At 39.7% G+C, this 18,066-nt stretch overlaps 1 protein-coding gene across 1 annotated transcript in view; it reads right to left on the bottom strand.

Annotated features, from left to right (window-relative positions):
* The window catches only part of kcnh2b (potassium voltage-gated channel, subfamily H (eag-related), member 2b), a 180,362-nt gene that overhangs the window by 72,559 nt on the left and 89,737 nt on the right, over nucleotides 1-18,066 (bottom strand). The window contains exons 3-6 of the mRNA XM_029529675.1: nucleotides 7,590-7,745; nucleotides 6,863-7,076; nucleotides 6,117-6,448; nucleotides 5,811-6,022 (exon numbers count right to left, since the gene is read on the bottom strand). Coding sequence (XP_029385535.1) covers nucleotides 5,811-6,022; nucleotides 6,117-6,448; nucleotides 6,863-7,076; nucleotides 7,590-7,745 — 914 coding nt within the window. The remainder of the gene's footprint in view (nucleotides 1-5,810; nucleotides 6,023-6,116; nucleotides 6,449-6,862; nucleotides 7,077-7,589; nucleotides 7,746-18,066) is intronic.

Genomic DNA, 18,066 nt, shown 5'->3' with positions numbered 1-18,066 from the left:
GTTCTAGTTTTTACATTATAAACCTCCCACTAAGTGGGCTGCTACAAAGTTTAAGTAGCTATTCATTTTCTAAAACACATATACAGAGTGGTATATGCAGTGCAGAGGGAGACACGTGCAAGTTACCCAGCTTCAGCTCAGAATATTTGGTGTCTAATAGCTGGGAAGAGAGAGCTCAGGCTGCTATTTCAGGTAAGACGCAAATAAGGTTGTTAAACTAATGTGGCAAACAAGAAATTACGTCCTTACCCCAGCAACAGCAGTATATCCCTTTTAACCACTTAAAATATGCAAGAATTACTATGTAGTAGTTTTCACTGACATCATATGAACTGAGCCACTGTTCATCAGGCACAAGGAAAATGGAAAAACACCCCAGAAAGCTAAGTATTGTATGCACAAATAGTATGTAGTGTATATACACAAACTTATATATAATGCATTTTCGCATCAGAAAAGAGGATAAAACACAAACACACAGACAAGTACAATTAAGATATGACATTCCTCCTGTCCTTTCCACAGAGAGCTGCTCCTCTTATTCCCTGTAAAACCTGCTCATTAAAGAAATATTTACTGTGCACTTTCCATTTAACATAAGTTTGATAAGTAGCCCATTACAGTGCCCTGCCCAGAAGTGTTCACAAAGTAGCAGCAGTGTCATAGTGTGAGAAATGTAAAACATAACAGATCTGAGGAAAAAAAAAAAAAAAAAAGCTAGTTTTTGATGATTTATGTAAACAGTTTGAGTCGCAGTTGTGGTTCCTCAGCAGGGAGAGGATGACTGGCTCAGGGAAACTAACCGTATAAATCATTTTAATTGAGACTATTTTTGCCACCACATTTACGATATCTGCAACCAGGGTGCTCAACGGGAAACTTGTGAGACTGCCATGACATTTCTTATTTCAAAATTTTGTTCCAACACTTTGGAGATTATTACCCAATTTTTTTTACTCTTTATATGTGCCTTAATTGTGGCTGAATCTCGCCAAAATACCACAATGAATGTCTCTCCAGCAGAGCTGCTTCATATTTGGAAATGGACCTCAGTCTCATTACAGACACTCCAAAGGGCACACTGGAACCAACCAAAAATATGACTTGTATAATTCAAAGAACAACAGAGCAGGAAACTAAAATCTGTGAATAGCTGTTACATGATAGGTGAGCAGATAAAATACAAATTCCTAATAATGATTAAAGATGTCATTAAAGATGAATTAATAATAAAAAATAATGATACCATTACCTACTATTACTAACTAATGATGATAATAATAATAATGTAATTTCCGAACATTCAAGTTAACCCAGAGGTTAAACTAACTAGAGACATTTTAAAATCTAAATCTGATCTTTACATTGCATAGCCCTTTAAGGTAGTTCCAGTATGATTACAAAAAGTGCTGTTAAAAAAAAAAAAAAACAAAGCAAAACATTTGAGAGCAAAAAATCTAATCTTCTGATGGAGATATTCCCCTTCACATTACCTTTTACTTCCTTGACATTTAAAAATACAAAGAAAATTCCAGCCTTTTGACGACTCTTAATATTGACTGAATTGTTCAACCTTCCTCAGTGCAAAACTGCAGCAAACAGAATTCAAACAAGTACAGTAAGCCTAAAACTCAGACTTCTGACAATAGCAGCAGTCACTCTCTTCGATTTTAAGAAGATGGAGATGGATCCTACCACTTTGCTGCTGGGCGCAGTGTGTGCCATCCATTGCTCCATTGGATTTCACTGTGGGGTTGGATGAGACAGGCTGCTTGAGTGGAGAGGCAGTGTGTGTGTGTTTAACTATAAGAAAATGTCTGGGTTTAAGAGACTTTGCTATAGTGTGTGTTCACGTGGAACACACACGTGGAATAGCATGTATAGAGCTGGGTGTGTGCAACGAATATTGTATGAGAACTGTGACGGGTGAGTGTATTGCTAAACAAGTGGCCCCCATAGGACAGAACCACAGTCAGAATAGCTTTGAGTATCACTAAAATGTGTATGTGTTCATCCAAGTGTGCATTGAGGTATGATCTCAGTTTTCTCTAGACCTCTCTGGGAATCTTCACTGTCCCACTGAAACTATTCACCTCCTTATTTATCCCAGCTCCTGGATTAGGGTGACACCTGCCATATGCTCTCTAACAGCTTGCACAAAAGCAAAGCTGGTTGCCATGCCAAAGTGAACAGATAATGCTAATGCTAACTGCTAATAGATATTTGCATATATAAGCAGCTGGAGGATGTACAACACATTTATTTAATCAAAAAGTTAACATTGATGTGTTAACGTGAGCAGCTTGGTAAGCGACAAAAACCAACATGGTGAGCGATGGAAAAGGGGGACAGTGCCAGAAGTCATTCTGAATGAGAGAGGGGGAGACTCTGCATGTGTTCATGTTCAGGGTATCAGATGTTTTATGGAACACTTAAATTATTCATCCCTGTTTGCCTTTCATCATCTTCTTCTTCTTGGCCTCTCTGCGTAATTACCAAGGCCTACCATCACACAACCTGATGTATTGCCGCCATCTTCAGTCCCCAGATGGGAACTGCTCTTCTAAAACCATTTTATCCACCCAGCAGTTCTTCCACCATATGTTCAACAAGGATCAAAAGGTAAGCAGGCTTCAAGTTCAAGCCCAGAGCTCAGTCAATCGGTATGACTAATTATTTCTTATTGGCTGCTGAGATGGAATGAAATCATCAGACTCTAACTTCATAGGACAGTCAGAGGGCAGGTTGAAGCAGCATTTTAACATCAGTCATTAAAAAAAAAAAAAAAAACGCCAGCTGTTGTGACAAAATTTTGTATTCATGACTTCTGCGCTTCTTTTTATTTCTTCTCCCTTTTCCATTACCACCTACTGACTTTGCCGTTAAAAAGAAATATACAACACAGAAGAGAGAAGAATGCAGATCATTTAGTGATTTTCCATTCGTCCAACTGCCCTCTATAAATAGCAGTCCATAGCATGTGGTGACACAGCTGGTGTTGGTTCCTCCAGCCTCACTATAACTACAGTAGGCAATATAAGTTAATGTACACACACACACACACACACACACACACACACACACACAGTTATAGAGTGACCTTGCCTGCTGAACCTTACACACTGTGTAGCATGATTGCATTGAATTCATATAATGTTGCATCATCAACTTTGGCTTATTCTCTGTGGATGCTGTTCGAAGACACACAGAGCAAAACATTCACATTCCTCCATATTGTCTCCATGTGGACAACAGTTATAACACATCATCTGTACTCTTTCTGTTCTTTGTTCATCTCTCACCTCCAAACAAGGGATGCCGTATTAAAGCTCAAGTATAATCAAAGTAACTTTTCATTTGCTGAAACACACCTAACATCACACACCTAACAATCAGACAGGAAGTCCACAGCTGTATACCCTGCCTTCTGTGGAGCAAGGTGAGGAAGATTCATGTGTATACCACTGATAACCAACCATTAGCTTGATGGTACATTACTGCTGCATTGGCATTGGTTGGCTTTCTTCCCCCCATTAAGAAATATTGCCACTGTACATGTGTATATTAACACAGACCAAACCAATGGATTATTAAAATAGTTTGAAACTAATGTGATAATTGATTTTATGCAAATTTTGTTGATTAGTTGTTGCACCCCTACAATTAAGGTCATTCATAAAATGGAAAAACATGCACTACTTACACAATAATAATTCAAAGGAGCGCAGTACTCACAAATGAAATCCCACAGCAATGTCAGCACCCTTTCTAATAAAAGATAGATACGAGAGAGGCATCTAAGAAAATGCAGTCATTAACTTTGAAATATTGCATCTATAATGACTAGGTGACACAGATTTATAGTACTTGCTGTTGTACAGTGTCACTGCTTATGATACAGTTCTCTCTAGAATTTTTTCCCTGCTGTTCTAATGTATTACATACACAGGAGGCTTTATTAAAAACTAGCAAAACACCATGGAGATTGATGAGGCATCAAATTGGCAATCAATCTGAGAAATCACTGCTGAATAGACATGAAGGCAAACAGAAAGGGCAAAATAGCTCCCAATAAAAAAAGAGATGGAATTTAGAGCAGCATCTGAAAAGACAAAATCAGTCTGCCTATACAGATCAAAAATATTTATCCTGTTTTCTGAAATGAAGACTAAGCTTACTCTGAAACAGAGCTGAGGCATGGAAGCTGGTCTGTAATGTAACATCCTAACTAGCTAGGTTCTCTGGTAGATTAAAAAAAAAAAAAAAAGGTAGGATACTCAAAAGTGTTTTTACAATCAGGTTTCTTCTTTACTTGGCTTGCCATTGTCACTGCTGTTTGGTACAACAGAAAAACCACCTTAGCTAATTCATGAAGTTAGAGTACACAGTCCTTCTTTCCCATAAGCTTACCTCTTCTGTCTCCTCAACTGCATTCTTTTGAAAAAATGCTTTTTAAGCATGTGTAGTTGGGAAAAAACTGATGGTGGATCAAGAAAAATTTATTTTTGTGATAGGAAATTCAATTAAATATGTCCCACAGTGGGACAATAACTCACTGTTCAGATCAGATCCAAGCAGCATGGTGCCATAGTGTTTAGCCCTGTTGCCCCACAATAAGAAGGTCCTGGGTTCAGTTCCCGGCCTTGGGCCTTTCTCTGTGGAGTTTACAAGTGCTCCCCGTCCCTGCATGGGTTTCCTCCCACCGTCCAAAGACATCATGTTTTGGTTAACTGGTGGCTCTAAATTGTCCGTAGGTCTGAGTGTGAGTGGTTGTTGGCCTCTGTGTGTTGGCCCTGTGATGGAGTGGTGACCTGTCCAGGGTGGACCCCACCCTCACCCAGAGTGAGCTGAGACTGGCTCCAGCATCCAACATAACCTGGAAACTTTTAAATGGTAGAAGTTGAATGAATGAATGATATCAGATCAAATTGCAGCTTGAGAGCAGACGAGACTGCTGCTGTTATTTTCAGTTTCTGGTGACTGATATACTGCCAGGCCACACTCTCTTTTCATCTCATCAACTGAGTCATTCTCATTCATTTGAGCTGGTACTAAGAGTACTATCCCAGCAGCAAGAAAATGGCAAAGAAACCAGACACACACGAAAATCTTTGAAGGTAATACTGTGCACATGGGCATAAACACAAACTGTTCATCACATCTTCCCTCGACATATTGACTTCTGTAATAAGATGAGTACTATAACTTTCCCCCTTGCTTTATTTCTCATTGAGGTTCCTACTTAAATTACATCAGTGTATTACATCGGCAGTAACCTGCTCTGGCTATTCTGAGAGAGTTGGGAGGAACAACACAATAAGAATAAAATGAATTACTGAGGCGTAGCAGTAAAAACACCTGATAATTTCAGAGTGCACACAGGAAGTGCACATACACACACAGTCAGCACATGCTGATGAAGAAGACAGGGACGGGTGTGGCCGGTTTTTACACACTGCTATTGTCCAGAAAATGCTCTTCCAAATAGAAACAGGAGTAATAGACCTATGTTTAAAGGTTTCTATATGTAGCCATTCCAAATATTATCACTGTAACAGAAACTTCTACAGAGTACAACCACATTTCTGTAGGAACGATTCTGTCCTAAAACTATTAGCAGTTTTCACTTAACTAGCTGACTACGTAAGTTAAACTGCAGCAGAGAAGAGAAGAAGATTCAAGTATGACCCACAAATGTATCAGCAGCTTTGATTGGTTAAGACAACCCACAAACACATCACAAATAACATAAGCACGGCTTTTCGCTCTATGCATCACACCATTGTCCTCACACATGAACTGTGTCCTACCTGTGTGACCTTCTCTGTGACGTTATGCGTCCGGTCGATAAGTTTGCAGGGAGCTATGATATCCATCTCCCCAGTGGGCAGGGCAATCAGTGGGTCAGGTTTGAAATCCACAAAGTTGAGGGTGATCTGAGGGATTTTGGAGATAGTTCGGTACCGCATGAGGTCTGAGTCTGATGTGGAGTTCAGTATGTTCGATTTACTGTTTACCGCACCTGCAAACACACACAAGGTAAACAGTAAGGCCAGATAAGTTTCTACTTGCTAGTTAATAAAAGGGTCTTTGTTATTGTCCCTCCTCTTTCTTACCAGTGCTGCTGCTGCCTGGCCGGATACTTGCTCTGCGCTTTCTGTCCCAATCAGGCCTCATGGCCTCAATCTCGTCAACAGAAGATGCACGACGCATGCTGTGGAAACTCTCTCGTGAGCGACTATGTGACAAAGAGCAGTTGGAGCCTGATGCATCCGGATTGAGACTGAAGCGGTGGTGGGGTGCTATGCAGGGAGACGATTGGGTAAGGGGGCCCACCAGGTGGCTTCCATGCGAAGGAGGAGCAGGTGTGGGTTGGGGTGCAGGAGGCCTCGAGCTGAGTAAGATGCGCTGCTCCTGGTGATCTTCTGGCCAACTCTGTAAAACAGACCTAGGAAATGGAAAGAAATATAATAACCAAAACAAAATGCGAACAACTGTGGCGGGAAAGGGGACAAGACAACTTCCTTTGAAGAAGCATTCAAAATTAATTTCTACAAGGAGCTCTATATGTGAAGAAGAATTAAAATAAAATAAGTTCAATAAATTCAAAGATACAATACAACAATAAATGTACATAATATCTACAGTAGTCAACACTGAGTTAGTGAGTGTATTGTCATTCTTTGAAATTCTTTAGCCTGAAGAATCTGAAAAAGATGAAAGCCTTGGGGAGCTGTTGCATTATGTTACCCTTATCATTAGGCTTCAGTGACTGTACCCAGAATTATAGAGTCTCAGACATTTTACACTTAAACAGTAAGTCATACTCCATTTCCATGTCCCAAACACATCCTTGGCCTACCTGCTTCCACTGATCTGCTCTTGGTGGTCTGGTGGTAAGGTCGGAAGGGGCAGGAACTCCCCCAAACCTAAGGACTCATGACTGGGGTGGTCTGGGTGCAGCGGGAGGGGCGTAGCAGTAGGGATGTGACAGGCCTCTGTGTCGTCCAGAGACACTTTACTGTTGGACAGGGAGCGCAGCAAGGGAAGACGTAGCTTGAAGCCTCGTGGACGACCTGGTAGTGAGAAGTGGAGAGGGTGGAGGAAAGACTCACTGGCTGTGGGGTGACAGGTGGATGTCTAATAATAAAGTGTAGCAAGAATAGAAACTATAGAGACAGTATGACAGAGAGAAACAATAAGTAATATTGGATAGTGGAGGTCGTGCGAGGGGAAAAGGACATTTGAACCGAAGAATGCTGACCCTAACAGACCTTCATAATACAGCTTCAAAAACAATCTACACGAATCTGGGACAGTAAAACAGATTAGATTCTGGTTTTAGCCACAAACTTAAAAACAAGCCATTTGGCTGAGAGAGAGAGAGAGAGAGACAGATCATTGTCCCACTTCAGACACTAGGGCTATCTGGATCATTAAGTCCACGGATAGTGAAAAACAACAGCATTTTGTGAAACAAATACCCATGCTTCACAGGGGAAGAAGTCGTATTTATCACTGTTAAATTTTACTTGATAAGCATAGAGCAGAAAACAGCAACCAAAGTAACAAGGTTAGTCAGTAGCTACCAGTGACGAGCCAGGCGGGCAGGCGGTGGTTAAGTTCCCGTTTGTGGTCTTGAAGTGTGTCTTCTGTCATGACCTCAAAGTTGAGGATGAACATAATCACCACACCATCCTCATTCTTCACCGGCACCACGTCCACCATACACAGGAGGCACTGACCTGGGAGGGCACACAGATGGATATGGCTCAGTCAAGGTGGTTTTTATTAAGTGGTAAAGTGCATATGCTTTCAGAGTTGGAAGCTTGGTCAGGTCATTGGAGCACAGGCCTACAGAATGTCCACTGGACAACTGACCCCTTTAGCTATAACACAAGTTTATAATTGTTTTAACAGCAGAATCACGTGCATTCTGAGCGCTCACAGAGGCAGCCATGCATATATCACACAGCGATTGTAAGCACATGTATATGCCCTAATTACACAGGCCCACTTTCACTTGCCCTTTTTCATTGTCTCTCCATATTAAATGTGCATCTGTGCTTAATCAGCTCTCACAGACTCTTCCACACGAGGCCGGGCACACTCACTAATCAGCCACAAGTGCTAACTAAGCTAAATAAGCTTGAAATCAGACTACATATGACAGTAACTGGCCACGAGATTTCTACCAGGTCTCCATGCCTGAAAACACTGCACTTTCCAGCCAGACTGGAAGACAGGATGAGGTGCTGCTTTGGTTTTAAAGCAGAGTTTTATCCTTGAAAGCATCGTAATACATGTATACAGACAAAATTAGATATGACCCAGTCATTGTCATCTGTCATTTCAACACAGATGAGACAAAAGTCAATAATATTGCAGAGACACTTCCAAAGAACACCTTAAAGCATGTTTGAGAAATATTTTACATTCAACTAATTATTTGAATACCAGGACCACCACTCAAAACAAGCCAACAGTTACAAAATAACCACAAATGTCAAAAAATGAGATGGAAATATGGAAACTATCCTAAACAATGAACTGCACAAGACAATGTGACAATGCGATACACAAATTAAGCGGCAATTAAATTAGTTTTACTCTCAACAATAGGAAATATCTCTGAAGTGCCCAGCAGCCAAGCTAGTCCATTGTTCTAAGAGCTTTGCCAAATAAAAAAGAGCAATGCCAAAATAAATGCTTCAGCTGTTGATCATTTTGAGAATTTAAGAAAGCTTTTTGGTTTTGTCACAATAATCATTGTTTCATTTGTTGGCTGTTGCCAAAAGTGGCCTATTAATGTTATAAATGCTCCTCTCATATTTTCCAACGTACCTTATTTGGCCCGTCCCACCTTGTACCTGGACAGTAAGTGAGTAGCTCAATCAATGATAGCCAAGGCTGTTTTGACAGTGTGGAGGTCTTACAGTCTGCACAGTATATTGTACAACGCGATATACAGTTCATCTACTGTATGCCTGCCTCACTCACTCACTCACCCACCCACCCACCCGCCCGCCTGTCATTCATCTCACATCACCATTGGAGAGTGTGCTGAAATCCGATTGGCCAACAGCATAATCCCAACTCATGAGGGGGAAAAATATGAAACACAGGGAAAACTAAAGGATTACACCATCTGGCCACATCTAGATGTGCGTGTGTGTGCAAATTTGTGTGTACACTTATGTGCACGTGTAGGTAGATGCCCATCTCATTTTCATTAATAAGTGAAGACAGTCATGACACTGCTTTCGCTGTCTCTATAATCACTGAAGGGTTAGCTGCATCATGTCTAAAGCTGCTTTTATTTCTGTTCTTTATGATGAAACTTGGTCATAAAGAGAAAATGACTTAGTATTCAAAAATATATATTTCTTGCTGTAATACAGTCATCTACATGAAGTTTATACATTGTTTAAGCATAATCAGAAAAGAGAAATTATATTAACATGTAATATTTAGCAGGTTTGTTGTCAGAGACAAATTTCAAGCTGCAGCGCTCCCTGTAGAGGGCTTTCATTTCTGGTCCCATGTTGCCAGGTGGAGCATGTTCTCTGTCCTGGTGTATGTATTTATGGGCTTATGTCTTCAATGCTGCCGGCAAACTATAAAAACATAAATCTGTGAATCTGTGTGTTTCTGTTCAGACCCAGAACACATTCATGTGTGTTTGTGGATGACAGATGTGGTTTGTCCAAATGCACTCGTGCACGCATATACACACCCTACATTGTAGGATTAAATGTTAACAGAAGAGGATATAACTTTGATTCATTGCTTTTAATACCAATACTAATACATGACAGGTATTTATTGTCTGTTGGATGGGCAGATACATAATTTATCTTAAAGGAAATTAAGCTTTTAAAATGTACTTTCTCAGGTAGTCAAATGATGTACAGTAATCATATGTTAACAAATCCATAGCAGAGTTCAGTGCTCAGTGTGTTGTACTAGTCTTCATGGACATCATTGTACACATGGGTTTATTTGAGTGCATTTGTGTGTTTTGTATTTGGAAGAGTGGGAAAGATCAAGCATTTAGCCGACATATTTGTTGTTGACCATCCTATCGTATACTACAGAAGATTTCCTCCGAGAGCATCTGAAATGAATTGAGCTCTGAGGTTAACAGGGCAATGCCATTTCATCTAAATGCTCCGCCTGGATGTATTCCAATTCAGCGTGTACCATCTGATAATCTGATTCAGTGTTGCTGAGTTACAGAGCGCTGGGAGATTATCACAATGTGCTAAAACACATCCAAAAAAAAGCACAGGGTGCAAACTGCTCATGGCAGACCTGCGATGGTGCAGTGATAGTGTGCGCCGCTACATGGCTGAGCAGACTTAGTAAGGCTGAAGTTTGAGGGCTTCTCAGATTCCTTTAAGAACGGATCAATAAATCAGGAAATGCAGATCAAAAAATGCTGTATTGTTACATCTGGTGAAGTGAGAAACTTAGCCATATAAGTTTGAGAGACAATCTCAAGCACTCTCCTTCAAAGAGAGAGCTTTGTCTTTGTGAGTATTCACCCAAAATTCACAAATATCACAAGAAGGAGAAAAATGTGTAAAAAAATGACTTAAATATCTCAGGGTATATATATTGGCACGTAATTGTTTTCTATGTAAATATATGTATTTACATTAAAAAAATTTTGTTAATCCTTTTAATATGTGAAAATGCAATATAAAGCAATTTTTTTCTTTTCTATTTTTTGATCAGTTCTTAAAAGAATCTGAGAAGCCCTCAAATTTCACTTTAGTAAGTCTGCTTAGCCATGTATCACTGCACCATCCCACATCAGAAGTGTACCTTCATGCCCATTTGAGCCGGCCCTGTTAACCCGACCGTGATCCTAACTGTGAGCATTGTTGTGGAGTATATCTCAGCGATGCTAGCATGGACTTGTGCTTGTAGCTATATCGTTTTTTTGTTGGCTCTCATCTCAGGTTAACTTTATTTGATTGAGGCTATTTTAATGGATACTGTCCCATGGATGGAGGAAGGAGGAGCCAGGAGGTGGGTTAGTCAAGAGGATGGCAGAGGTGTGGCTGGCAGGATATTTAGTGTCATGTGACAGCTGGTCCTGACAACAATCCTTGATGGAAGATTGAGCAACATCATTTTACCATGCGTTACTAATGTAAGAATGTAATGTAAGAATGAAAAAAGTTAAGATCAAGGTAAGACTGATTAGATTGGAGGATGAAAAAGAAGACATTGAGCTAAAGGCTAAAAAATAAGGGCCAAAGATGAGAGAGGTTTAATAAAATTACATTGTGGAAAAGCTAAAAGAAGAAAACAGATGAAAAGATATGTTCAAACACTGGCAGAGGGCAGAAAGAGGAAAGCAAGAGGGGAAATAGGTGGATCAGCAGTTAGTCCAGGCAGTTTAGTGAGATATGAGAGGATTGAAGAACGGCAAACAGAATTGGATGCCCTCAAGTAACCTGATGTCAGACCATGCTTAACACTGAAGCACAACACTTCCTCCAAAGTTTCAACACAACAAAAGATCAAGGAGTGTTTTGATTCCGTCTTGTCTTTTTAACTCCTTTAAAGTGAGACAGATTATAAAGCGAACCAACACCCCAAGCGTCTTCCCTGTCAGCCACAAGGCATCACGCGGCATGTTGGATTAGAAATTAGAATATAATCTCTTCTTGGAAACAAATGGATTAAAGGGAAACAGATTCGACTTCCATCAATCCAGCTGTCCATGTCTGTTCTAATGTAATGTGGGTGTGAGTCGTACATGCATCACATTAGTGTTTGTTCTATTGTCTTTGATGGCAACAATAATTATCTTTAGGTGGCTCACATACTTGAAAGTGGCGCTCTGTATCCACACATTCCCATGGCATCATTACTGAATATTAGCGGTAACTATATTCAAAATATTTCACCATCAGAAATTAATTCAGCATGGACCAAAATACTGTGTCAATAGCATCCACAGAAAAGGGACTTTGCTGGAAAACCATGTATCTATTCCTCCTAGTGGACAACAGCTGTGCCTACATATTTGCTACCAGGTCCCAGGCATTAATGCTGATGGTGCAACAATACTTAAACAATGAAAAAATAAATAAATAAATAAATCTTTGCAGCAATCAAGTTATATGATCAGAGGTTTATAGTCTCTGAATGAATCCAAACATTTTTGAGGCGCTTGTTTTCAGTGTTAATCTCAACCCTCACAGTTACATGGCGTATACATACACAAATTTCCTGTTCTTATTAGTTTTACATTTTTCTCAATTTCATAACCCAGAGCTGTTGGTTGAGCAATATTCATATGGATGTATTCGGCTGTTCTGAAAGTGTGCTGGTACATCAGGACAGCATTATATCTGAAATCCATTAGCTCATGGTTTGTGTCCATCACAGACAAAAGGAAAAAGAGCGCGTGTACAAGAGCTAGACAGAGCTCTTTTTGCTGTCAGCTGCTCTGTTCTGTATCTCTCTCACACACAGGGACGAAGAGAAAGAGGGGGATGGAAAAGTCTCATTCATAACCACACTCAATCAGTCTGGCACTAAAAAAACTGAAACAGGAAAAAGAACAGATCTTCATCTCCACAGATCCACTGAGACGGCTTTAAATATTCTACAGGCTGGCTGGCTGCAGTCCAACTGGCAGAGCATGTTATGTTCATAGCTTAATCAGAGGCAAAGAAACTCTGCTTAAATCCAACACACTCAGGCCAAGATGACAACCGCACAAGCATAACTGCATCAAGGCACCATTCATCAAAAGGAAAATTATACATACATAGTAGTACATATATTATGGTAGAAGTGTCATGATGGACTGTGTAAAGCACACATCTGGAGTGTTACACTAAAAGTTTTATTGTATTTTCAAAAATGTTCACAACTTTGACAAGGACTGTGCTTAAAATCTTCAACATTTACAAATGTGCTTATTTTGCTTAGTTTTACAATTATTTCAAATCATTTAACCATATGTATATATTTTTTTTTGTTTCTCTGTAGAAACTTTAACCAAGTAGACATGCTCTATGAGTAAATCTGACTCGTCTGGCCTGCTCATGGTTTTTATTTATTTTATCATGATAAGAAAATTTAAACGCTATTATAATGTCAAAGATGACCAAGAAAAGAATTTTGGGCCTTGGTCGTCATTATTCCCTTTTTTGCAGACTTATCTTTTTCACAGCTGCTGGCTCTTAGCAAGTGACCATCAAATGTACTTTTGTAATACTTCTGAGTGTGTTCTTACAGTCCAGCATAAAGGCTACTACTATTCTCTACTACTACTATTTACGGTTAACGAGCTTCATGCCACCAATACATTTAGCGTCACATCAGACCAATGAAATTACCGAACAGGTCACAGTGGACCAATGAAATATTTCGGATTATATTAAACGCACAAACACTAAATCCTTCAGATCAGTCATCATCAAACCTTGACTATTGTTTCATTGCCTCATTCTCACAGGGGAATTCCCAAAGCCATCATAACAGCTACCTAATTGATGCAGTAACTCACAGCAGCTGGACACAGTCAGCTTGCTTTAGATATGCACCTGTGCGTCATTATCCGCAAAATGATCACTGTGGAGGCACATCCAGTATGTAATTTAAGCCCGGACAAATAAATTCCATATACAGGATTTACCTTGTTTTAATTGGCTACTGCCAATTATAATGCCAACTGAAGGACAAGTGTCATTTAGTGGAGACGATGAAAGTGCAGAGGATAAATACCATCGGTGGAACTGCATGGGCTCAAATTAGAGTCAAATAATATTTCGCTTGGCATGAGAAATTTAAGTAAAATGAAACAGTGAAGATAAAAGAGCTTTGGTAACACCTGTTAACAGATACAAAGAAATTTCTGAATTACAGTCTGATCCATTACATTCATCTACCACCGCAGGTCCTGGAAGGCGTACAGAAGCCTGAGCTCCTCCGCAACACGGGTGGGTTTATGAAAATTCGGAAAAAAAGTGCTGTGTGTGTAAACAAACCCACTTACAAACTAATTTCAGACCGCAGAAGGGTCCTGGTTCTTTTGAAAAGTTTGGATCTGCAAGTGTTAATCTTCCTAAATCTCAGAAAACATGTTATGATAAACCACTAGGTGGCAGGGTACAACAACATTTCCATGTGTGTGTAATATGAATGGGGAAAATGCAGTAACGCACAGGCCAACCCACACTGGTGTGCTCTTATTGTTACCTTCAGACACAAAGAGGTGTGGAATTAAACTAATCTATCCACAGCACCAAGCCTCTCACAGGTGTGCTTTTCTGGGGCAGGGACCTATGGATGACTGATGAAAACGATAAATTGGTGTATGTGAGCTTGCACTCCGGTGTGTGAATGGTAGTGTTGTTGCTTCAACCTGCTGTCCTGTTAAGTACTCAATCTTTCAACACTGATAACATACATGCACACAAGCAAAGCAATGCCGTGTGTTTGACCCTTGCACCCTTTTCTTGATTGGTTTGGAATGAGAAGTACTGGGGGAACAAACTACTCCAGACGACAATTCATCAACCCCCCTCACCTGTAATAGAGACAAATAGCCACTGGGTTGTGTGTTTATATGGCAAAGTGGAAGCTGGATAGTTATCCTAATTGATTGTCCTGCTGTGTGTGAGTGTGAATGCCTGTTATTATGGGACTGCCAGTTAGCTTTGAGTGTGTATGTATTTGTTTACGAGTGACTTTTTTCCTCTCTGTTGATAGGAAATAAGGAAGGATGCAGTGATGCAGCGCAGCAGTGTGTGTGATTGATGCAGGCAAGCTGATGGGTGTTGCTGGGAAGTTGACAAAGCTCCAGACTGCATGTGAGATCCATTATACCAGCCACCTGTCCCAGAGGGCACCTGCTCTGGATAAAAGACGAGTTGTGCTGGTGGTGAGTGGAGCCCTGCACTTGGTTTGTTCTATTGTCTCTGACAAGGTGTAAAAGTGTTAAGTGGACAACTGGATGGGCAAAAACCCACACTGGATTTGGTGGTTGTTATATCCATTAACCAGCGTGCTACTCTCAAAGATCCGTAATTCACCAACATCTGATAAGTTGGTGTGGATGTAGCTGGGAGAATGAAAAAGAACAAGTTGCACGGATATGGTATTTTCAATATTTCTACTGCAATCTGATAAATTGAGATGCAGATAGTATTCTCCTTTGTGGTGGGTAAATGCACTCACTGAAAACATTGATACATCCAAATATTGGTTCTAAGGTGCTTTTTCTTTGAATTCCATGTCAAAAGAAATGAAGAAAATTATATCAATCTAATTGATGGTCAATGATTCTGTTCCTCTCTGGGAGCCTCTCATTTGCCCACTACTGCTGAAAATTGAGAGGCCTGTCTTTTGCCTCCATTAAGTCGTCCCTTCCACATCCTTCAAGAGTAACCGAAGTTTTATTTGCATTAACACTCACATTTGATCTCCACAGAGCAATTTAAAAAATAAAACAATTTGGCATTGAAAATTAAAATCATTCATCATTTGATTAGTGTTGCTCCACTCTCATTTTGCAGCTTATTGTGCAGCTGGATAGCACTCTAAATTATTGACAGTGACTGAAAGACTGTAGTTACTGATATGTTAAAAAGAGAAATTCTAATATCACTACAGTACCAGCATCAGTCATGACTGGGTAAACTATATAAAATGTTAAGGCACAATAAAAATAAAGGTGCTAAAATTTTAAAAGATGAGAGACACTAACCCACATGCAGATGCAGGAAAATGTCAAATTGTGACATTACAGTTTAGTGCGCAAGTGACTTTAGGCTTCTTTACTGTATGAGACAGAATGGTAAGCAACCTGTCAGGAGTCAAGCTATCTGAAGGTGTGATTGTCTGAAACTGTGGTGTCAGAAACAGCATAGGTGAGTGGATGTGACATGAGCGTCACCCTGCTCACGTTTTACACAGTGCTATTAAGAAATTACATGTCAGCTCTGGAGTACAGACACACAAGACAGTCTGATGTCCAACATTCCCATCAAGTGAAAAAGGGCACGTCACTGCCTGAAACTCACACCTTTAAGGGTTCGGGTCATACACTGCAAATATCTATGGATGTGTACACAGACGCACACGCAGGTTCACAGAGATTACATGTCAGGAGAGTTTCAAAGCACCAGAGCTGAATACTACGAAGACAAAAAAGGTCAGGAGACACCGATACTCCGTATCCGTGGTAGTCCTCCCAAGCTCGCATTAATTAACCCATAGTTCAATTACATTTTCTTCCTTCTGACATGTAAAAGGCAAAGGATGAAAAGAAGAAAAAAATATATTCTTTTTATTTGTGTAATGGTTGGCTGATTTTTCAAAGTGAGATAAGATTAAAGGCATGTCTTCTACATACCTTATGTGTCTTGGGATTCACACTCCACAGAATCGCCCTTGGCGTCTGAGGATTTTATTCTGTTATGATCATTATAACTACATTATTGAAGGATCCCAGTTATTTTATGGTCATTCCACTTGTATAAACAGTTACATTTTTCAAGTGACATACATATCTGTCTGCCCACAAAATGCTTTGAATTCCTCCCTGATACTAAACCCAAAACCCAAAGTAATCCAATGATGTGCTGAATGCATCCAAAATCATTTAGAAACTTCTGGAAAAAACCCTTCGACCAGGATTTAGTTAGACATGTTGTCAGTGGGTTAATTAAAACTCCATTCACGTCTGAGAATGAATTCACTCAGGAAGGGCTCATTAGCAGAGTGATAGCTGATGTTACTATTCTCTGGGTGAACCTCTTCAATTAAAAAGTCCCTGGAAGTTAAAAGCCCCTACTTCACATAAGCTGTCTGCAATTTTCCTCTTCTCTTTTTGATGTGATTTATTGATTTTGCTGAAAGTTTGTGCATGTGTGTAAGTTGTATTTGTAAAGTGTGAGAATGAGCAGTTCGAGAAGGAAAACTCCTTCACAGCATAAATTATTCACATTTTCCCCTGAAGGTAAGATATTTAGCCCCAAGATACAATATAGGGTGTGCTAATAGTCAGGAGGAGCTCAATGATAAACCACCTAACATTCACTTTAACCTCCGACATGTTGGATTTACTCCACTGAGAGATTACAAAGCACACTGTCATAATTATTGTTGATCAACACTCCATGTGCAAAATTCATATCTGCACTCTAACACCAAATGTCACAGAAAGCATGCTTTTAAACAAAGAATTGGATGATAGAATATTGCTAACGTGACTTCCTTTTCCACAAAAGCAAATACTTGTCTTGACAGATTTGACTCCTCAATGATTATCTAGAAGAATGTCATGCCAGAGTCAGCTAAAGATGCCAAGAAAAGATAGAAATAACAGATGTCACTGCTTAATGAAGCAGCCAGTTTTGGTACAGAGGTACAAGGACATTCATGGGGGACCCAAAGCCTTCAATCATGAACACTATACACAACACATGTATTCAGACCCAAAAATATATTTACCCATAAAAGTAATATACAACATAGCCACATACGAATAATGAGGATACACAGGAAACACTGTTACATTTTATTTTACTATTGCAACTGATGTGTATCTAATTGATTTTATGTCCCTCACTTTAGCTTATATAGGTCAAAGTGAACTGACAGGGCTTGATGGCCCCTCTACTAAGATATTGGTCAGTCTATAAGTCATTTCATATGTTTTTCAAACACTCAGCAGGATGCTTGGAGAACTACAGTGGGATCAGGGATCAGAGATCCCTTACTTCATGTGAAAATATGATAAATACATCAAATTTGTACATTTTTGTTATTCTGGAATTTTTTGTAATACTCTGTCTCTCAATGTTAAAATGTGCCTACACACGTCCATTCTTTGTAAGTGGGTAAACCTGCTAAATCAGGTTATTTATGTGTTATTTAGTGTGGATGTCAAGCCCTGTCAGGTTAAACCCTCAGTCACGGGCCTTACAGTTTTTTTGGGGTTTTTTGTTTTGTTTTTTGTTTTGTTTTGTTCTGGGGTTTTTGGAAATGTGTTATATGTAACCTACTGATATTCATTACAGTACAAATGTA

The sequence above is a fragment of the Echeneis naucrates genome, chromosome 20 (genome assembly GCF_900963305.1).
Source record: "Echeneis naucrates chromosome 20, fEcheNa1.1, whole genome shotgun sequence".
Lineage (NCBI taxonomy): Eukaryota > Metazoa > Chordata > Actinopteri > Carangiformes > Echeneidae > Echeneis > Echeneis naucrates.
Note: the sequence above shows the minus strand (reverse complement) of the source record. Positions and strands in the feature narration are given on the sequence as shown.